General features: G+C 39.3%; 2 protein-coding genes and 1 long non-coding RNA gene across 3 annotated transcripts; 1 reads left to right on the forward strand and 2 right to left on the reverse strand.

Moving 5' to 3' along the window:
* Positions 1–3,112: 3,112 nt before the first annotated feature.
* LOC115577654 (uncharacterized) lies at positions 3,113–4,538 on the reverse strand. Its single transcript, XR_003983241.1, has 2 exons — positions 4,347–4,538; positions 3,113–3,968 (listed from the first exon to the last, which is right to left on the reverse strand). It is a non-coding gene; the product is annotated as an uncharacterized LOC115577654 (long non-coding RNA).
* A 264-nt stretch (positions 4,539–4,802) lies between these two features.
* Positions 4,803–7,433, reverse strand: LOC115577642 (butyrophilin subfamily 1 member A1-like). Its single transcript, XM_030410545.1, has 4 exons — positions 7,382–7,433; positions 5,814–6,167; positions 5,284–5,613; positions 4,803–4,870 (listed from the first exon to the last, which is right to left on the reverse strand). Exons 1-4 carry the CDS (start codon positions 7,431–7,433, stop codon positions 4,803–4,805), a joined length of 804 nt encoding a protein of 267 aa, XP_030266405.1.
* Positions 7,434–13,143: 5,710 nt separating this feature from the next.
* LOC115577647 (uncharacterized) lies at positions 13,144–21,818 on the forward strand. The gene is made up of 7 exons (XM_030410549.1): positions 13,144–13,273; positions 16,712–16,759; positions 16,977–17,306; positions 17,587–17,658; positions 18,299–18,400; positions 19,809–19,880; positions 20,619–21,818. Exons 1-7 carry the CDS (start codon positions 13,216–13,218, stop codon positions 20,642–20,644), a joined length of 708 nt encoding a protein of 235 aa, XP_030266409.1. The 5' UTR covers positions 13,144–13,215; the 3' UTR covers positions 20,645–21,818.
* Positions 21,819–22,941: the final 1,123 nt, after the last annotated feature.

Consider the following 22,941-nt stretch of genomic DNA (forward strand, 5'->3'; position numbering starts at 1 on the left):
AATTGTTGGGTCCTCATCGTCATATTTTAATCACACATAAAGCTAATTTTCCCTCACTATAGGCCGACTGAGTGATGTTTAAGTTAAAGATATTATAGCCTGTAATAAGACCTGTGCTGTGTGCATAGGCAATTAGAGCAGGTAGAACATTCCCTATTATAATTTCTTCACTTCATTGTCTATCTGCATTACGACAGTACTGTACTAGTAGTGATATAGACGTAATAGAACAAGTTCATGGAAAACGAAGGATGGCTTATGAAGAACATGATTCGATCCTACAGAGCTGGTAGGATACATAAGTAAGTTTGTCTCTTTAGTTATCCAAAAAAGCTAGTGAGGTGCAGAGGCTGGCTACTAGCTAGTAACACCAGACTTCCATTGATTCAAAGCTACAACTGGCTGCTTTTTTCGACGAACCTGAGCTGATGGAAGTATTATCAGGGGTTGGAGGAGATGACATCCCACTCTCCACATCTTCTTTCTCTGGCTGCCACTTTTCCACATAACTCTTCAATCAGAGGACAACATTAATGTGCGTTGACTCTGGGATCAAGCTCTCTGTTTGAATGCTTCAGTCTAACCTTGTTGAATTGTAGCACTGTGGATCATCAGTTTAATGATGGTATAACATCTTTCTTATGTAGCACACGGCTGGTTCAGAGGTAAGATGTCATTATGAGGTAAACGTTGATTGCACAGTCTCATAATAGAATAAAGAAAAATGGTATTTACATTTGCTACCCATTGACTTCACTTTCTCAGAAATCTGACTTTTTTTTGTCAGTCTTTAATTTAAAATCTAAAAAAAATACATTTCTAAAGATACATGATACATCAGAAGTGGAAACAAACACAGGACATTGTCAAACTCACAAACAGAACAACAGTTCTCACTATTCAAAATAAGAACAATTTTAACTGAAAATATTACAGAATGACATGACGTCAGTAAAAAGGAGTAATGTGAGAACCAAGCAGGACTGTTCACTTTCACAGGTTTAGCTTCATTCAATCAGCTCGTGTTGTACAGTGTAACTGGAAACTTGTGTGGTTTTGTTGAACATATTGTAAAGAGGTCAACACCGACTCTAAACCTCTTCAGTTTCCTGATTAGAAAACAGTCTATGACTGACTCTTACATATAAACCAAAAAAACTCAGTTTGTCATCTGTGTGAGTTCTCACATAATTAAACAGTTTGGTCACTCAGTATCACTGATGAGACTAAGTCTGCTGGTTTAAATAAGTTGCTTTGTTTTTACAACAGTAACTTGAAAACATTTTGGTTGTTTTTCAGATAATATTTATACGAAATGGAGCAAAAACACTATTTTCTTAAGTGGCACAAAATAAAAATAAATAAATATAGAAATTAAATAGTAAAGACATTCATGTTGATCTGGGAAATTAAAGTGTAAATTCAGAGGATGCCACCCAGAAATAATGAGCATTTTCAGTACTTCTTATTGTCGCCTCTCATCAATCAAAGTGCTCATGAAGCCAGTAAAGTGTGCAGCGCTGAAAAGACAGAAAGTGATTTAGAATATTTACTCAACTACTGAACTTTAAAAGTCCAGTGTGCAGGGTGTGGAAGCGAGTATATATTTATAATTATCTTTTCATTATTGTATGATCAGCTGAAAACTAACAGGTGTTGTATGATCTTCATTGAAAAAATGCCAGAGCTCAAAGTGGTTGTTAGTCGGCTCTGATAAATGATGACACTTCAGCCTGGCACCGTTTGGATCCTTGTTCTGGAGGAAGTTACCAGATGTTGGACTTGGTCTTTGGCAACTTTTGTCTTTCTCCTGTGTTAAAACAAAAAAAGTCATTTAAATTTTGTTTTCACATTAATGTCTGATGAAGCCAGTTTTTGATCAAAAGTCCATTTCAGGTTAGCTGTTAGCATGTTGCTGCCTGAAGTTATCGTCTCTGTTTCAGGCTTTGTTAGCTCAGAGTTTTAGAGATTGTACAACCTTGACAGTCTGAGCATGCAGGTTTACTCCAAGACAAAACAGTGATTCAAGTATGCAAATTAAAGTGCATCATAATATATTTTTCATGAGTCGGGACATCTTCAGACGTGTTTGTGGCAACCAGAACCAGCTATTTTGAACCAAAACATGATGTTTTGTAACCTTAACCAAGTGTTTGTTGTGCCTCAACTTAACCAGAGCGTAAGCACGCTGCCACAACATAACATTTTATTTGTAAAGTTGCAACATAAAGAGATATTAAATTTGAACATTTCTGCACAGTGCCAAAATGTACTGGGTCAGCTGGGTTTGGGTGCTGAGGTCTTGTGTTGCTCTCAGTCTGGATTGGAGCAACATATAAATGTAGGTGGATGTCCGACTGTACGTTGTGATGAAGTGTGCAGTTCTCATGCAGCCTTTCTGCCTCGTTGACTCGTGTTGTGCAGGGTGTTTTGAAACTTGTGTGGTGTGTACGCGTCTTCAAGAGATTCAAGGAGTTTAACTAAAGGTTGTTTCACGAAGGAAGAGATGTTGGCTTCGATGTTCAAAAGAAAAAAATCAAACACATATATATAGATTTATCAACAAACATAATTTTAAGTGTCATCATGACAACTCAGACTTTTAGAGTCCAAATTAGAGATGCATGATATGGATTTTTTTTTTAGCTGATATCGATAACTGATAATTACCTTCTTCTTATGGCTGATAAGTAAGGGATAATGTATAGAACGGTGGTCATTATCGGGACGCGAGGCAAAGCTGTTTCAATTACAGGAAAATAATTTACCACCGAACGTTGGGAAGGCCCATTCAAGTGAAAGGAGCATTCTACAGCATTAAAAAGAGCCGTGTAATAAATGATAATAATATCACATTTTTGTATTTAAAAAATGACTTCAAATTTTCATTTATTTAAAAAAAAAGTTTGCATGTAAAAGATGTGTCGTCGTATTAAACACAGGTATCGAAACAAAAACTAAAGTGCATCCCTCAACACAAAGGAGCTCAGACTGCAGATAAATATTGACAAAAGGCAAGTAGTTGACATTCATATTTTCTAAAATCAACAAACCAAACACATTCCCTCCCACAGCTCAGAAACAAACATATAACATGACATGACAAGATTTGTAATGTTAAAATTAGAAGGTTTTTTTAAGCCCTCACCTTTTATGTGTGGTTTTGGTTTAGAACAGAATGAAATAAAACAGCCAGAACACAAACATTAAGAACAAAAACAAGACACATCACATCAATAAAACAAAAAGCTGCCTCAGGTTTACAGCAGTCAGTGCATTAATAAACAGGGCTCTCGGTTTACAGGCTCATATTTAAATTGACCTTACCATTAATTACATGTGAGATAAAACAAAAGAAGCCTTGTAGATCTCTTTGTTTGTCAGAGGTTTTCTGTATCGTCGCCCTTAGAGCAGCAGCTCAAACTCAGAGTGGATGTTTAAAGATCATCCAGCTGCTTCTTCTCTGCTGTCTTAATTAAACAGTTAACAGTGTTCACAGTTTTGGTCGCTCAGTATCACTGGTGAGTCTTGGGTCTGCTGGCTTAGAATAAGCTGCTTTGTTTTTCCAACACTAACTTGGGAAAAAGCAACTCAGAGTGTTGACTCTGATAAATGTCGACACTTAAGGCTGGCATTGTTTGGATCCTTGTTCTGGAGGAAGTTGCCAGATTTTAATGGACTGCTGTTGGTTGAGGCTGCAGTGGACTGGTCATGCTGGCAGAGACCAGTGGAGAGCCTGACATCCAAAATGGCAGGGCTGCTGTGACGATGCAAGTCAATGTTCTGTTGTTGGAAGATCTTTTCCCCTTTCTCATGAAGCTTTGACTTGACCTCAGTCGCCTCTGTGGACAGTTTGATAGTGGTGCTGTTGTCAGTCCAGTGAGGCCTCAGGAACTGTTTCTCTTCATCATCACCAACTGTACTGTGATCAGAGGACTGAATGGTCTTTGGAAACCTTTGTCTTTCTCCTGTGTTAAAACAAATCAAGAGTTATTAAAAGTTATTTCTCACATTAATGTCTGATGAAGCCGGTTTTTGATCAAAAGTCCATTTCGGGTTAGCTGTTAGCATGTTGCTGCCTGAAGTTATCAACTCTGCTTCAGGCTGTGTTATCTCAGAGTTTTAGAGTTTGTACAACCTCGACAGTCTGAGCACAGTACACTGTACTTAACATTACTTTTCATCTGATTAATACTTACAGAAAGCTGATTTGTTTTTATGACAGTAGTGTCTAAATAAAAATAATACATATTTATTACTGTATAATGTTGTTTTAAATGTTATCAGTTGCAGCAGTGTTTTAAGACAGACAGGGGAAATAAAGAGAGGAGAAATGTGTGACTTACTGATCTTTCTGTTCTTCAGAAATTTGCCATTAAAAATAACAAGGTAAATAACAAGGGCACTCGCAGTGATCACAGCAATGACAGCAGTGATAAATATTAAAGTGGAGTGAAAACCTGAAAGAACAGAGAAACAAGTCAGGATTTGTTCTTCACTTTGGACTTCAAAGGTAACATTTATCCATTTCTCAAATATGGATCATCTGTTCAGGAATAAAGTGTAAACTTAGAGTCGGTCCCACTGAACCTGTCAGAGCCCTGAAATGCTCCTCTGACTTTAGGAGGCAGATTGTTCTCTGAAAAACCTGGTCACCACAAGTCTTCAAGTAATAAGAGAATTTTAATTTGACAAATAATGAACTAATTCCACTTCACACCACTCTGATAAAGGTAAAACTGCCTGAACAGGGTCAACAGCCGTCCAGCAGATGGTGCTTTAACACCTGACTACTGAACAATTCACCTGTTGAATGACACACTGTTGATATCTGTGTGCAGTAAACACTTACCACGGGCTGGTGGTGGCTCTGTGGATGGAAATGAAACAAAATGTTAAAATGTGTGAAAATATCCAACAAGAGACAACAAGGAGAGTTTCTGTTGAGGAAAGACTTTTTTCTCAGAATTCCAACTTTTTGTTAGAAATGGTCAATTCTTTATTTTAATTTTTTTTTTACATAAGCCCGAATCCGAATACAGTTGCAAAATAAAAAACATAATGTTTGAACATATGTGTGCATTTACAGAAAACACTTTGACAAGCTTTTTTCTGGTGCTTGAGTTGTGAGACGAGGGGTGTTCAGTTGGTTGCATCTGCAACCAAACTGATGGATGCCACTAAATCTTACACACTAGACTTTGAAGTGCTAAAATACTTTGAACAAGAATGTAATATTTTTATTTGTTTAGTTTCAATATGCTTCAGTTTATCTGTACTCACCAACAACGAGTGTAACGGAGCTTCTGTGCAGTTTGGGAACAGAGCAGGTGTAATTTCCTGCATCCTGCTCAGTGACGTCGGTCAGTTTTAGAGAAATGTTTCCTCTGGTCATCTCATCTTGGAAGAGAGAAGTTCTACCTTTGAAGTTCTGGTCCTGAGAAACTGGATCATCCCTCCTGTTTCTATAGACGTGGACCAGGGCTGAACCACGTCTCCACTCCACTGATAGTGTTGTTACATCCAGTGGAGGCTCCAGGTGACATGGCAGGATGATGTCATCACTGACCAGTACTTTAACTGGTTGGTCTGAGCCAATCACATCAGACCGTCCTGGGGAAACAAAGATCACAGTTAGACTTCCTGATGAGGCATCACTGAACACTTTGTTCCTCAGTAATGATTATAAATTATTAAGAACATATATAAATATGAATATCTGAGTAACAGATATCCATTCAAGTTTCCATTAAAATGTAGTCGGGGGGGTTAATCGCTGGGTAGAAGGATCCCATTCTACCTTTTTGACTTACCAACAATAAGTTCCACATCAGCTTCCTTCTTCATTGCAGGGAGAGAACATTTGTAGGTTGCAGCATCAGACAGTTTCACTTTAAATATTTTCATGGAGACGTTTCCACTCGGCATTTCATCTCTAAACAGTCTTGTGCGTAAAAAATAAGATGGATTTTGTTTCTCAAACAGCAGTCGTCCATCTTGGTGATAGTAGATGTACTTTGGCTCCAAACCTGCTTTGGTCCACACCACTGTCTCATAAGTGACACTGACTGCAGGTTCAAGGTGACATGGAAGAAGAACATCATCACCAACCAGAGCTACGATTGGTTGATGTGAACCAATCAGCTGTGTTTGAGCTGCAAGTAAAACTGAAGAACAAACAGGAGACAAGAACACTTTATTATACATGTCATCAAATACAATGAGTTCAGTTTGTCATTCTAAAAAAGTTTCCTGATCACACACACTCAGTGGACGGAGGTGGGTGGAACAGCAGCACAGGTACTGACGAAGGTGTCTGATGAGAGGGTGGTGCAGGTTTTGGGTGTGTCAGTTTTGAGGTAGTTTACTTAAGTACCTCCATCTCCAAGTCAACACTCCAACTCACACTCATCAAACATAAAACAGGATACTGTTTGTGCTGTTCAAACAGTTCTGAGTTCACAGGTTTTTCTCAATCAGCATTCAAACACTCTGTGATCAGACCGTGAATAAAATGATAACATTGTGATGACTAAACACAGCAGCAACTTGTGAGAGTAAACATATTGTTGGGAACACAGAGGCTGACTGAAGAGGTGAGCTACTGTTATGTTCTAACTTCCTGTATCGCACAATGAGAAATACAAAGATACAATAAATGTTTAATATCCTTTACAACATGTGTCAACAGACATCATCAAACTGCAGATCAGTTCCCCTAAACATCACTGTTGTATAGTCTGGCAACTTCCACTTTTTGCACAATAAATTTAGTTTCTTCCCTCTGGACAGAGATTTATACACTGAACCTGAACTTAGCTGACAGTAAAAATACCTGTTTTTACAACACACAGATAAAAAGAAATTCAAATTCATATTTCTTCTCTCACAGACAAGAAAACAGGCTACTTTTAGCTTTAAAGCAACGTTAGTTTAAATTTAAGCTCTGCCATTTTCATCACATTATTACAGGTCAATATAAATGCTCCTGTGCACGAGGGGAGGAAGGCAGTGCAGTGTGTAAAAATGAGTGGGTTTGGTAACAGAACATGTTGGGATGTGTCTGTCAGGTGATTCTCTCCACTAGTGGCGTTCCTAGCTTTCATGACGCCCCTGTCTGGCAACTTCCACATTTTGCACAATGAATTTAGCTTCTTCCCTCTGGACAGACACACAGACAGTCACAGACAAGAAAACAGGCTCCTTTTAGCTTTAAAGCAACATTAGTTTAAATCTCAGCTCTGCCATGTTCATCATGTTCATCACATTATTACAGGTCAATATAAATGCTCAGAGTGAAGTCTTCAGTCTTCAGCTACAGAAGTGCAGCAGTTTACCTTCAAATGAACAACAACTGTCTGTGTGAGTAATAAAAACCTACCTGTAAGGTTCAGACAGGTGAACAGCAGAGACAAAAACATTGACTCCATCATCCTCCACAGATCATGATGCTTCAACTGAATCATTCAAAGTGGGTGGACGGGTTTTATATTGCTGTACACGAGGGGAGGAGTTCAGCATCAGTGCACTGCATCAAATGACTAAATTTGGTAGTAGATCAGGGATGTGTCTGCCAGGTGAAACACTCTGTTTAAACCTACCCAACAACATGAAAATGAAATAAATTGATGCAAGAAACAAATTAATAAACACTTTAAAATAACTTGGAGATGCAATAATCATGATAAATAAAACAAAAGCTTCATTAAATATATAATTAACTAGAGTATAGGTGGTTTTAATATCCAATATAGGTTTCTGTGTTGTTGTTTCCCTGCTGTGCAGATGTGCAGGTACAGTTTGGATTTCCCTGTTCAACTCAAAATAATGCAAATATTCTAACCACGTCAGCGTCACTGGTTGATCTGTTCATATCACTGAGAGTGTTCACCTGTTCTGCTGCCTCTCACCTCAGTGGATCTGGACATGTAGAGCTCAATGTAATATCAAAGAAAACAAAAGTTTGAAATACACTAAATATTGTCACACTGAGTACAGTTGTAGGTTTTGTTGAAGCAAAATCTTTAACACACACTTATTATTATATTGTATAAACAATGCATCAAGAAGCATAATGAGAAAACAGGTTTTCTTCATTAATACTGGTTAATAATGATTATAACAATATAAACAAATCAATTCTGCAGCAATGTTTCAGCTTGTTTCTGTCTTGGTCCTGAGTTGTAGTGTGTGTTTGGTCAATAGGGGCGCTCCGCAGTGTGCGACCCAGCAACCTCTCAGTCGCTGTGTTGTTTTATTGTCTTTAAACTGTTGTAAGCGTGTGTTTTTACTCACCTTTTTATTAAGTGTGTGGAAGATTTGTCAGCACTCCAGTGCCGCGGATCATGGGTACTTCAGTGAAGCTTTTTGTACTTTTTTGCGTGTCATTGCTGCTGCTGGATTGTGCCAGCCACGCCGAAGGACATGGCAGTGGGAGGGCTGCTCTCAGCCGGGAGCTTCTCCTGTCCTTACAGACTTCTACAGCTGGCATGGTCCCAGAGAACATACCGATGGAGCTCCGAAGGCAGTTTAAGAAGTCAAGCCATCGGAAACGAGGAAGAAGAGGCGGTGTACAAAGGAGATTCAAAACTCTTCGGCTTGACAATCGCCGCAAACTACCGCCACTTCCTTCTGTCATGTCTTGCTGTCAAACGTTCAGTCTATTAGGAACAAAATAGACGAGCTGGAGACGTACGCCAAGTTTAAACGGGAAGTTAAAGACACCTGCCTCCTTGCCTTCACCGAGACATGGCTCAGTGATAGGGATCAAGACTCGGAACTGACTCTAACTGGGTTTGGTAGCCCAATTCGCACGGACCGGTCACCGGAGATCACCGGCAAAAGTCGAGGTGGGGGAGTCTGCTTCTACGTTAACCAGAGGTACTGTAACACCGTGGTGATCAGAGAGAGGATATGCACCGCTGATGTGGAATTACTGTCTATTTCTCTCCGCCCCTTTTACCTGCCTCGCGAATTTAAACAGCTCTTTTTTACCTTAGTGTACATTCACCCGCGAGCCAACGCGTCAGCTGTTTCCCAGCTGATCGGTGACGTCACAGACAAACTGGACTCTATTTGCCCTGACGCACCAAAGTTTGTCCTAGGAGATTTTAATCATTGTAATTTAAAAAAGTCCTTGAGGACATATGAACAGTATGTTACTTGTCCCACCACAAATAGGAACACCGTGCTGGATCTTTGCTATGGATCAGTCAGTGGGGCTTACAAATCCCAGCCTCTACCTCCCTTTGGTGCTTCTTACCACAGCAGCGTGTATCTACTGCCTGTATACAAGCCAGCCTTCAGACGTCTGGAGCAGGAGGAGAGAACAGTGAAAGTCTGGTCCGAGGATAACATCTCCTCCCTCCAGGCATGCTTTGAGTGTACAGTCTGGAACTGCTTTTATGATGTGTGTAATGATGTAAATGAACTCTCAGACACTATCTCATCATACATCACATTCTGTGTGGACTTGATAATTCCTACTAAAAAAGTGATCACCTACCCTAATAATAAGCCCTGGGTGACTAAAGAACTTAAAGGTGTGATCAACAAGAAGAAAAGAGTCTTCTATTCAGGTGACCTCCTGGAGAAAAAGGCAGTTTCTAAAGAAGTTAAGGAGCAAATAAGGAAGTCCAAAATAAAGTATAAGAATAAAATCGAAAGTCAGTATTGTAGGGAAGATCTTAGAGCTGCTTGGAGAGGAATAAAGTCTATGGCATCAATTAATCAGTCATCTTGTGAGACCAGGCAGCCCATCCGAGTAAATAGTGTGGATGATAGCAACTTGGCAAACTGTTTCAATTCGTATTTCTCCCGGTTTGAAAGGTCTGATTTTATGAATAATATTTCTATGCTGCGGGAATCTCTGTCCCCACAGAATGATATTGTGATATCCCACGGAAATGTCACAAATCTCCTCAAGAGGGTAAATATACATAAGGCTGCTGGCCCAGACTCCATCTGCTGTGCTGACCAGCTCAGTGAAGTGTTCTCACTTCTGTTCCAGATGTGTGTGGAGAGTGGCCAGATACCGACTATGTGGAAGACATCCACCATAATTCCTGTTCCTAAAGCTAGTAATCCAAGAGAACTCAATGAATTCAGGCCAGTCGCTCTCACGTCTCTTGTGATGAAGGTTCTTGAGAAAATATTAAAGGATGAAATTGTCTCCCTTATAAATGGTAAACTTGATCCACTACAATTTGCATATCAGCCTGGGAAATGTGTGGATGATGCCAGGATTTTTATTTTAGACAGGCTATATAAGCACCTTGAGAAACCCAGTTCACATGCTAGGCTTTTATTTGCTGATTTTTCCTCAGCTTTTAATAAGATGCAGCCTCATATTTTAATTGAACGTCTTGCTTCTTACTTTGATCTACCTGATCAGATTTTATTGCTGCTCTTAAATTTCTTAACTGACAGAATTCAGCGAGTATTTGTGAATGGTTATATGTCTACCTCCATCACTTCCAACACAGGCTCTCCACAGGGCTGTGTCCTTTCTCCTTTGTTATTTATTATGTATACTGACAGCTGCAGGTCTTCCCAAGTGGACAGCCATCTTGTTAAATTTTCTGATGACACGGCCCTACTGTCACTCCTCCAGGGGGCCCAATCAGACCATGGCTGTGCATTATCTTCATTTGTGGAATGGTGCGATGACAACTACCTGGACTTAAACGTAGCAAAAACCAAGGAGTTAATCATTGACTTTAGGAGGAACCCTCCTGATTCTGCTGCATGCACTATTCATGGAGGAAAGGTAGAAATTGTGGAGACATACAAGTATTTAGGTACAGTGTTTGACTCCAGACTCAAGTTTGACAAAAACACAGAGTCTATTGTTAAACGGGGCCAACAACGTATCCATCTACTGCGGAAGCTGAATTCTTTTAATGTTTCTAAGAGCATTTTATGTAACTTCTATCATTCTTTTATTGAAAACTTGTTGACATTTTCTTTTATTTGTTGGTTTTATGGTTTATCTGTGAGGGAGAAGAACTGTCTCAGCAGCATTGTCAAAGTCTGTTCCAAGATCATTGGAATTCAGCTAACAGACTTAAGCTCCATCTGGAAAAAACAAGTTATCCAGAAAGCCAGAAAGGTCTTTAGTCATCCTGACCACATCCTCGGTCAGGAATTCTGTTTGATGCCCTCAGGGCGGCGTTACCTTGCCCCCCTGAGGAAGACAAACAGATTTGCAAATTCATTTATTCCTTCAGCCATCAGGCTTTTAAATGCTGCTGACAGCTAATGAACACAGGCCAGGCATTGTACACCTGAGAGCCTTAATGTGTATATTTATTCATTATTTATTTCCTATTGTTACATGCTGCTAGCTCCGGTTGCCTCTTCCAACCTGCAGTACTGACAGAGTGGATGCTGTATGTGTCTTTGTTTTTGTTGTTGTTTCTTGTTTCACATTAAGAAGAAACTACCTGTTTCCACAGACTAATTTCACTTCAGACTGATAGTACTCAACCTCAGAGAGTCACTCATGTAATTCCAGGAAGATCTGATGTGGATTTTCAATATTAAAGCCCTCTGAAATGTGACATTTTTGTTAATATTTCCCTTTGACTTTAGATTTAAAACTACCTGTTCCCACAGTCTAATTTCAGTTCAGACTGATAGTTCTCCACCTCAGAGATGCACTCAGATAATTAAAGGAAGTTCTGATGTGGATTTTCAAAATTAAAGCCCGCTATTAGCCCCTTATTTTATTTTATTATTTTGAAATTCCACATCAGAACCCCTTGTAATTACATAAGTGAATATGTAGCACTGCCCTACTGAACCAGTAGTATATTATAACACTATAGGCTGTACAGCAGCACAACAACAACCTCACAACCTAGCCGCATTCAGTTAAGCTAACAACAGCGCTCTCTACAACACTGAGTGAAGCCTGACTGGCTGTAGTTAAACTGTTTGTAAGTAGGACAAAATTACCTTGTTGTTCTCAAGATGGAGTGCAACAGTTGTGCTGTTTACTTTCTGTTTCCAGAACTTATTATGTGCTAACTGTGAAGTGTGGCTGCCTAGGAGAAAACGAAACTTAAAGTTGCATTCAGTGCCTGAGGAGATTCTTCCATGGTGGGAATTCAGTGCATATGACAGATTGTTAATGAGGACTCCAAAGAGAGTTTGTGAAATAGATAATGAATCATGACATGTACTTACTTGTTTTTTTTGTGTTTTTTTTTTTTTTTTTTTTTTTTTACTGAAATAAAAACTTACAGTTCTTGTCTTTATGGCACACGGTTGCTTGTCCCTGATGTAATGTGGTGAATAAGATCTGAATATGAATGCAGTTACGTTCAGAGCTGAACCAGGATTGTTTTAGACATGTGTGTTTTAACAGGATCAATAATCACTTAGGAAATAATATCAGTGCAGCACACAGATGAAAACTGGACTAAAATTCCCACAGAAGGTGGTAAGTTACAAATTTGACATAAATTTAATGAACTTATTTCTTTGTTGAAAAGAACTTAATGACTTGAGTAACACTTTATAACAACAATTATTAATAGTTTACTAGTTAGTAATTTTACTAATGGCATCTAAATAATGTTTATACATGAACTACACAATATTTTTTACCATTTACAATTTAACATCAATTGTGACTTTCCATAAAGAAAGACACACACACACATAGCGGTATTTCAGTAATTATTTCATTTTTTTATCTTAGTATTTCATTAACATTTTTACTGTTTGCCTGCTTGTTTTATGTTAATGTTTGTTTGTTGTTAAATCATTTGTTGTTCAATGAAAAAAAACAGTCTACTGATCCCTTTAATTTTGATAACAGTAAGAAAGAATCTCAGGTTACATTTGATTATGATAAATACTCATTAAAATATATAACTTTTTTCATAATTTAATGAATAATCAAGGTACATTCATTATGGTTTCTTGTCCCTCTTTGGACACTGTATTAAACAGTTCTAAAACTCTTCTTTCATTCTTTTCCTTCACTGGGCGCCGGATGGTTTCAGTCTTTTGGACCTTGTGGTTCGAGAAGCCAGCTTGGGGAGACAGTAAGACTGGACAGGAAACATTACGGTGACGGCAGAGTCAAATGTTGGAGAGTGGGCGGGGTTAAACCTTTAACTCCGCCCATCGAGGTATACCGTGAGGGAGTTGTAGTAAGGTAAAGAAGGTAAAGCGACACAGTAACATAATTATTTAGCACAGGTGATGACAGGACTCGTCATTCTGCTCTTCATCGGGCTGGTGGAGGTATGTGGAGACTCAGGTGAGCGGAATCAAACTATTATAAGTGGATATACTTTGTAGCTAAGTTGTAATAACAACAAATGTATAAATAGGAAGGCCACTTGCGCTAAATCAAACCACAGCTTAATATTGAACCTTATGTAGAATGAATACGTGAGAATACCGTCATTATCTTCTTTATTTGTCTTATTTTCAAAGGAAAATAAAGTACGTTATGACGCAGCAGCTTCCGGGTTGATTTATCCTGCTGGCCATGAGCCAATAATGTCAGATAACTCTCCGTCTCCGTGTCTTGAGTTGAATTTCCAGCATTATTTTAAGGCAAACAAGAGAAGAACCGATATGGACACAGTAAATAGTGTTGGTGGTAACCTGAAGGGTCTGTGAGCCGACCAACGATGAAGTTAGCCACAAGCTAGCTGAACCAAGAAGATTCGGTTTACTTCCGTTTTTGTGTTAACATTATACCTTGAGGACAGTGAGATACATTTTTCGGCTTTCTGGTGAACAAGCTATACAGGTTATACAAGTCTTTGTATCACAGGTTGATCTGATCATGGCGCCTCCCCCATTTTGTTCTGGCTGAATGTCAACACACTCTGCAGACTGTTTGACCAGCAGGCTGTATGACAGTGTACAGTTTTCACATCCCCAGACTTCAGCTTATAACCATGTATGCAGCTGAGAACGATGTCTTTAAGTAACTATTTGAACGCAGTGCGGAATGACAGAAATACTCGATGATAACAAGTGGTCAGCGGTCTCCACACTGCTCTCTAACTGCTCGACGTGAACAAATGCCTCACACTGCTCCCCACTCATGAGTTGTTTGAGAGTACAGACATTCAAGACCAGGAGTCTGTTAATGGGACCACTATGTGGAGAGATTTACAGTCCTGGATGCTGCAATAGAGCCTGGTGCTCCTCCTGAGGGTTTGACTGCTACCTAACACATACAACTAAAGCTGCAAAAGCAAGCTACATTTCGAAAGTATCCAACTAACGCCATTGTTTACACATCATGTGTAATATTTTAATGTGAAGCGTTATTATGTTCTCTTTGTAAGCTACATGCTTATCTAGACAGTTTTAAATGCCCCTCAGGACCCTCTGGTTTCATTTCACTGATGAGTCAAGTAAATGTTTATTTATTCATGATTCCAAAACAGTTATTGTGTAAAGCTAAGGAGAAGTTACTGGAGGCTAAATAATGAATGAATGAATTTTATTTATATCGCCCAAAATCACAATCACATTGCCTCAAATCAAATCAAATCAAATCAAATCAATCAAATCAAATCAATTTTATTTATATAGCCCAAAATCACAATCACATTGCCTCTGTGGGCTTTACAATCTGTACAGTGAACAACATCCTCTGTCCTTAGACCATCGATTCGAGTGAGGAAAAACTTCACATGTTGATGGAAACAAACCTTAGACAGGGTAAAAAGAAACAATGGAAGAAACCTCAGGAAGAGCCACAGAGGAGGGATCCCTCTTCCAGGACGGACAGACATGCAATAGATGTTGTGTGTACAGAAAAGAGCAACAATTCACAGTTTACAAGTTACATTAACAGAAGATCTGATACAAGTTATGCAATGTTAGTGGAACCAGGAGACGACCGAGCAGGACGAGGCATCACCAAGTGGAGCCTGAGCCAGACGACCTCCTGTCCACCATGTTGACCTGGAAGAGGGCAGAACACACAAGATAATTAGTAACAGACAGAGAGAGGCATCAAGGTTTACAGAAATAAAGATATAAGGAGATAGTGAAGCAGAGGAGAGCAATGATCCAGCAGAGCTCGGGGTGTGACGATCCAGATCAGTCAGTATTTCAAGGCAGCAGGAGCCCGGAAATGGTAGATGTTCCCAGGGGGCCGTGGTCCATCAGAAGGGAGCCTGAAAGAAAGAGGGGAGGAGGAGAAAGAGAAGGAGGAGAGAAAGGAGGAACCTATAGAGAGTGTAGAGAGTGACACAGCTTGCAGCTTGTGGGAACAGAAAACAAAAACAAAGGTTAGAGAAATGCAGTATTTATCAGAATAAACAGATTGTTTCTTGTCAGCAGCACAGTGTAACTCTAGTAGTATAGGAACTCATTGAGACTGACACTGACCCACTGAAGAAGCTTACAATTTATATCAGGGCTAATTAAAGGCTAAATGGAAGAAGTGAGTTTTGAGTTTAGATTTAAAGGCGTCAACAGAGCCAGATTGTCTGATGTCAGCTGGGAGGTTATTCCAGAGGAAAGGAGCCTGATAGGAAAAAGCCCTGCAGCCAGCTGACTTCTTCTTAATCCTGGGAACCATCAAGAGCCCTGAATTTTGAGAGCGTAATTGGAATATATGGTTTAATGAGATCTGACATGTACAACGGGGCCGTGTACAGTTTTGTATGTCATCAGCAGCACCTTAAAGTCTGATCTTAGATGCACTGGGAGCCAGTGCAGAGATGCTAAGATTGGTGTAATATGATCAAATGTTCTTGTACGTGTTAAGACTCTGGCTGCAGCATTCTGAACCATCTGAAGGCTTTTAGTGCTCTCACGTGGAAGACCTGAAAATAAGGCATTGCAGTAATCCAGCCTAGACGAAACAAAGGCATGAATCAGGATCTCTGCATCCGCGGTGGACAGGAAGGACCTAATTTTAGCTATATTGCGCAGGTGGTAGAAGGCGATCTTGGTAATTTCTTTGATGTGTTGATCAAAGGAGAGTGTAGAATCAAAAGTAACACCTAGATTCTTGACGGTTGAGCTTTGAGAAATAACACAGTTGTCGAGAGTTGTAACAACTGTAGTTCTGTTTGTCTTCAACAGGGTTGCAGTGCCCAAATACAGCCAATGGGCTTTACAATCTGTACAGTGAACAACATCCTCTGTCCTTAGACCCTCGATTCGACTGAGGAAAAACATGTTGATGAAAAAAAATTTTTTTAACAGGGTAAAAAAAAACAATGGAAGAAACCTCAGGAAGAGCCACAGAGGAGGGATCCCTCTTCCAGGACGGACAGACATGCAATAAATGTCATGTGTAGAGAAAAGAGCAACAATTCACAGTTTACACGTTACATTAACAGAAAATCTGATACAAGTTATGTAAAGTGAGTGGACCAGGAGACAACCGAGCAGGACGAGGCATCACCAAGTAAATTTTGTTTTCACTACAAACACTGGATTCTAAAACACAGCGACCAGCGTCTTGTGTTGTGTGTATTTTTCCAAAGGGTCAATGCAATCAAAATCTGTGTTTTTATGTCTTTGTGTCACCTGTTTGTTGCACAAAACTGTCTAAAACCTTTGAATATGTTAACTATCAATCGTCTTATCTGCAGTCAGTCACAACTTGGAGAACAAACTGAGCTCATGTTCTAACTCTTTTCCCTGAAATAGATGTAATAAATGTGCTGCTTGCTTCTTAATACCTAAAAAAGTTTCCCCCTTTTTTTTACAGTCCATCCAGAGGAAAATACCCATCACCATGATCCATTTAAGCCAAACAGTAAGTTGAACTTGCTTCTTAATACAGCTCCAGATTATCATTGTGAGGTGAAGACTGTGCAGCTGTTGCCAGCTACTGATTTTTTATAGTACATAATAAACTACAACACTGGATTCTAAAACACAGCAACCAGCATCTTGTGTTGTGAGTGTTTTGTTGTAGACAATCCAACGGCTCGATGTAATCATAATATTTTGTTTCTGTTTGTCTTCAACAGGGTTGCAGTGCCCAAATACAGCCATTGAAGGAAAAGATGGTGACACAGTGACTCTCCTATGTTCAACAAAGAACAAGATGGATATCAGCTATGAAGAAGTTGAGTGGTCGTTTGAGGATCCAGCTATAGGGAACGAGACTGTCCATCTGTTTTTTCAGGGAGAAGATCAACTTCACAAACAGAGTGATGACTACAAAGACCGAACATCTCTTTTCAAGGAGGAACTGTCCTCAGGGAATTTATCTCTAAGTCTGCGAGTAACCACATCTCATAGTGGTACATACTACTGTTCTGTTGCAGGGCATCTCCCCTGTACCTTAACCCTCAAAGGTACGTAATAATACTATTTTATAATGATGTTTGTAACCAACTGTGTGCTGTAATAAACAGCTTCCTTACAGTAGTATGATGCAGTGATATGACATTAAATCTAGGTGATGTGCGCACAAATTGTGTCTGACTATCATTTCATTGTTAATTACAATTATCTGCAGTCAGTCACAACTTGGAGAACAAACTGAGCTCATAAAAAAGTTATTTTCCATGAAACAGATGTGATAAATGTGCTGCTTGCTTGTTAATACTTCAAAAAGTTTCTCTTTTTTAACAGTCCTTCCAAAAGGAAAAGACGACACCTCTCAGAAGCATCAGGGTGATACTGTGTCTCCAGATAACCCAAACAGTAAGTTGAACTTGCTTCATAATTCAGCCTCCAGATCATCTTCACACCTTCAGTGAGGTGAACAGTGTGCAGCTGCTGCAGCCTCTGATTGTTATAGTACAGATGTTAAAGGAAGTGGAACGTACTCGTCATGGAGTTACCAGAGCTTCATTATTAAAATGACCCGACAACAACAACAGGGTCATATTTGGCACCATTGTGTCAGTGGATCAGTTTGAAGTATTTCAGGAGGAGAAACAGTCAGTGAGCTGCTAGTTGATGAACTGGAGGAACAGTTGAACTGCAGTTTATGACAACCAGCACACCTGCAGCACACCTGCAGCACACCTGCAGCACACCTGCAGCACACCTGCAGCACACCTGCAGCACACCTGCAGCACACCTGCAGCACACCTGCAGCACACCTGCAGCACACCTGCAGCACACCTGCAGCACACCTGCAGTACTGTTTACCTTAACATGTGAAGCTGTACACTTGAAAAGTGTTGTTTGCTTTTGTTTCCCTTCCTCTCAGCAGAAACATGCAGCCTCCTGCAGCTGTGAACAACTGGAATAAATTATGTACATGGTGAACTGATAAATATAAATTAGAAATCTGATGCAAATCACTAAAACTAACATCTTTCCTTCATTCTTTCAGATGACACAGACAGACAGAACAAGATTATTGGTGGTGTTGTCGGTGGTGTTCTTGGTGTTGCTGCTCTCATCGCTTTGGGGGTCTACTGTTACTATAAGCACAGTAAGTCAAACATCTCTCAACTTTATCATTATTGACACATTTCCTGTTAAACACTCAAGTTGTAAAGTTGCTTCACTCACCCTGTTGTTGGTTTAAATGTTGCTGCTCCTCTGAGCTCAGTCAGTATCTCTGACACTGTCAGGCTTGAACAAAGGAGAGGACTCAGGTGCAGAGTAGAAACGGTATAGACAAGCTTTTATTCTGGTTTCAGTTGTTTCCTCTTCAGACAAAGCGATAACACAAAAAGCTATGAAAAACTGGTCTTGTCTGCACAGACGGGGAAACATACAGCAAGAACAACACAACAGAGGGCGATCCCGAAGGATGAAAAAACAACAAGCAAAATCTACACTATCCTGAAACTCTAATATCTATAAAACGTTACTCACAGAAAAATCTCTCTTAAAGAGGACAAAAGGCAAAAGGCCGAAAACTTAAACTACTCTACACAGAGCTATGAAAATTACAAAACAAAGCGCTCCAAGGGGAGGAAACAAATAGACTATGAAATCAAAACTAGCAGGCAAAATAAAACAAGCTGACCAAAACTTTACAAATGAAAATCACTCTTCTAAAGAGGTAAGCAAATGAAAACAGAAATCAAGCGTGGCAATACTTAGCGATACTGGGCTGTGGAAATCAAGGCTGGGGCAATCGACAAGACGAACGATATACTCTGGCAACGAAGACAGGGGAAGACAAAGACTATATACACATGAGGAGGGAAGACACAGGTGGAGACAATCAGGGATCAGGGGAGACGCCAGACCGGTGACACAGGAGAAAGGGCAAGTGACCTGAAACCAGAGGAGAGTTACCTTTCAAAATAAAACATGAAATTCACAAGACAAAAAACCCAAGACAGGAAATTCCTCACCGCGGTGTGACACACACTTTTAGTGACGTAGGACGTAACATTATAGAAATTAAGTGTGAGGGCCAGTTTGTAGTCTGACTTTCATACAGGAGGTCAGAGTTGATGTCCTGTCACAGACCAACTACTGATGTAGGTTTTTAATTAAAATCTTCACTTAAAATACAATGAAGTGGACACTTTGTCATCATCACCTTCATAACATGAACCCTTGATGCCTCATGCTGCTCTTGTTAACATCAACATAAAGTCGACCAAAATGAAGCCGTCACATGTTTTTAAGTTATCACTGTGAAATATGTTTACTTAGTAATAGTGAGCTGGGAGGAAATTTGATGTGATGGAGGAGAAATAATACTGACTATAAGGTGGACACAAGATGATAACTGGGGTAGAAAATGAGGAAGAACTAACCTGGAGACCAAACTGAGATCATTAAACTGTTCTCTTCTTGAAATGGTGATAAATGTGCTGCATGCTGTTTCAATACTTACAAAGTTTCTCTCTTTTTAAATTTTTTAACTAACTGCTCAGGAATGAAGCCCACAAACCAACAAATCTATCATGGCGTTCCTTACCAGGCTCAGCAACAACCTGAAGATGAAGGTAACCCAAACTCTGAGGTCATGTAGGAGCTTTAATATCACCAGATGATAACTGGGGTAGAAAATGTGATTCTGCTGCACAAAGTTTAATAGAATCCAACAGATTGTTGTTGTATCACCAGTGCAGAAAATAAGATGAAACAATAAAAGGCACAAAGAAGTTATAGTAGTGATTCTTCAGTACAAAGGAAGAAGAACCATCAGACAGAACTGCAGACTGATGACTTACAGTTTATCAAGATGGACGACTGACAGCTCATCAAAGTGAATCCAGCACATCATGATCGCCTCCTGGTGGCTGAATGTGGTGTAGCTCATAAACACAACTCCTCCATGTCAGCAGAAGAACTAACAAGTCAAAGCACATTTCAAATACATTTTTACACAAGATGTTTTCTGATAATGAAGCTCGTTCTCATCTTGCTGGTGATATTTTGGCCTCATATTTGCTCAGTGAAAGGAAGTTATGATACAGAGGAATGTTTTGGGGTGAATTATGTATTTAGTGGAAGAACTAAAACTTCACAAATTTAATACACTGTCAAAAAAAAAAAAAGAGAAAATTATAAAATTATTCAAAAACTAACTTGCACTGAGACACATTGCTCTCTGGATCAAAACTAGAAGATATTTGACCTTTTTAAGAAGACTGATGTGATTTATTAAAAAACACTTTGCTTTGAAATTGTAGGGATTCATGACCTGCATGTGAAACTGCTCTCACCTTGTTCTCTCACAGAGAAAAAACAGTGGACCAAAACATAAAGAAGAACGGACCCCATTGACGATGGTTGTGGACCAGGGCAACTGAACAGTAACATCCATTGTTCCACCAAGAATTGAAGTAAAACACTCCAGTGAAAAATATATAAACGCTCAGAAAACAGAATGTCCAAAGATTTTGTCAACCGCAGTTGTTCTCTCTCAGGTTTATCTTGCTATTAGCTTAGCTTAGTTAATCAGGCTGTAAGTGCTGCTGCTGCCTCTGAATGAAGCCGTAATGACGCCTCAGAGACATTTAACTTCACTATAACACCTGTTAATAGATTCACGTTAGCACAAACATTGAACACAGCGATGTAGTCTGTAATATTCAATAAGCACCTTTTAATAGCAGATAATGCATATATATCTATATATGTGATTTATAAAGGGTATATTGTGTATAAGTGTGTGTGTTTGTGTGTGCACTGTTTTAAAATTTGATGATTATTTTCTTACCTTTTGTGCACACGCACACTTTAAGTCTGAATCCTACATCCTGTTTTATAATGCAGCTTTTTTCTAATTAGTGTGTTCACTCAGGTCTGATGTTTTTATGTCAAAGCTGAGCTGAAGTGATTAAAATCTCTGCTCTACTGCAGAGTCCACTGACCGGCTGTTACACAGTGAACACATTCCCATCACACACAAAATGCCGATGTTTAAGGTTTAAGTGTTAATGAGACCTCCGAGCTGGAGGAACCTCCAATGACACTTTATAGAGCGGAGTGGGAGCGTTACAGTTTCTCCAGATGTAAACAGAGTTTCTGAATATCATTCTAGAAACTAAAGTATTGAGAAGGGATGTCGTTTAGCTCAGTAGGTAGAGCAGCGTCCCATGTACAGAGGCTTTGTCCTCACTGCAGTGGACCTGGGTTCAACTCCCGGCCTGTCTCCCCCTCTCTCTCTCTCTCTCTCTCTCACCCTGTTTCCTGTCACCTTCTTCAGCTGTGCTATCAAAAAAGCCGTAAAGGCCAAAGAAATACTTTAAAAAAAACAGAGGTATTGATTATAATGTGCCTTAACACATGAATCCATCCATTGTTCCTGTCATGGGATTATAAACTGAATGTAGACTGTTACTATTGGAGTTTTGTTCTGCACTGCAAACCTATTTGTGAAAATGTTGTACATTAATTCATTTCTTTATATCGTCACTGGGTTTTTTTTTTATAAAAATATTGAACTGTACTTTTCTCTGAGTTGTTCTTTTAAAATTAATATCATTACAGTTATTTGCAACTGTGAGACCAAACAAGAACACACTGACTGCATTTCCTGCATCAAGTCATTTGCTGGATGTTACTATGTTACCACAACCAGCTGTCTGATTAAAAGAGGAGAGTTTAGCTTCAGCAGCCTCTGCAGGAATATTTATACTGTCATGTGAGAGATCAGACAGAGATACAAACAGAACACAGACTTTGATGGCCAAGCTAGCTGTTTCCCCATTGTTCTAGTCTCTATGCTAAGCTAAGCTAACTCGGTGCTACATCCAGCTACATATTTAAGTGTACAGACATGAGAGAGGTATCAGGCTTCTCATCATTCTTGCCTCTTTTATCAGAAAAAAAATAACTTTTCAGTCAAGCATAGCAAGAGATTTTTAAAAAAAACATTTAATTTTTTGCTTTTTTTAAAATCTTATCTTCTTTGACTTTCCAAATTGTTCTTCCTACTTGACATGTTTGTCTTGTTCATGTGAATTTTCCCAGTTGGTTAAACATTTTGTCCACAATTATTCCGACGCCCCATGAACGCACCATTTAATTAAATTTTAAAAAATGTATTTGTCCCCAGTTGGCAATTAAAGGCAGGTGAAGTAGTTGAACAAACAAGTCAGCACGTTCACTATTTGATGTGTAGCACATGATTAGCCTGCTTGTGCTAACTAGCTACCTTATGCTATATTTCTAAAATACAAGATTACAGCACAGTTTTCAGGACAATTGATTCACTACAGAAAATACATTTTTACATGATAATCACTGGAACCAATAATTTACTGATTTAATGAATGCAGACTAAAGTCGTGTTAGCAGACCAAAGCTAACTGGCCTTTAGCTACAATCTAGAATCTAAAATGGGTACGGCTGATCTGAGAGCAGCTCTTTAAACTGTCTGTAATGTTGCACTTGTGTCTTTTATTTGAATCACTGGTGAAAGTCTGACTTTAGAAGACTTCTGATGAGACAGTTCTGCAATAATTCACATCAAGCTTCATGTAAGAGATCCTGTCCTTCACAGAAGGACTTCACACCTGCAGGTCGTTTCACAGCGACTTCATGGACGGCATGTTT

Source organism: Sparus aurata, unplaced genomic scaffold, assembly GCF_900880675.1.
Source record: "Sparus aurata unplaced genomic scaffold, fSpaAur1.1, whole genome shotgun sequence".
In the NCBI taxonomy this organism is placed as follows: domain Eukaryota; kingdom Metazoa; phylum Chordata; class Actinopteri; order Spariformes; family Sparidae; genus Sparus; species Sparus aurata.

Bases quoted from the DNA above. Each gene is read 5' to 3' on its own strand.
- LOC115577647 (XM_030410549.1), top strand. From the start codon at position 13,216: ATGACAGGACTCGTCATTCTGCTCTTCATCGGGCTGGTGGAGGTATGT. The intron at 13,274-16,711 runs GTGAGCGGAATC...TTTTTTTTACAG, and splicing joins GGAGGTATGTGGAGACTCAG to TCCATCCAGAGGAAAATACC. The intron at 19,881-20,618 runs GTAACCCAAACT...GTTCTCTCACAG, and splicing joins GCAACAACCTGAAGATGAAG to AGAAAAAACAGTGGACCAAA.
- LOC115577642 (XM_030410545.1), bottom strand. From the start codon at position 7,433: ATGATGGAGTCAATGTTTTTGTCTCTGCTGTTCACCTGTCTGAACCTT. The intron at 5,614-5,813 runs GTAAGTCAAAAA...TTGTTTCCCCAG, and splicing joins TGATGTGGAACTTATTGTTG to GACGGTCTGATGTGATTGGC. The intron at 4,871-5,283 runs GTGAGTACAGAT...TTCCATCCACAG, and splicing joins CTCCGTTACACTCGTTGTTG to AGCCACCACCAGCCCGTGGT.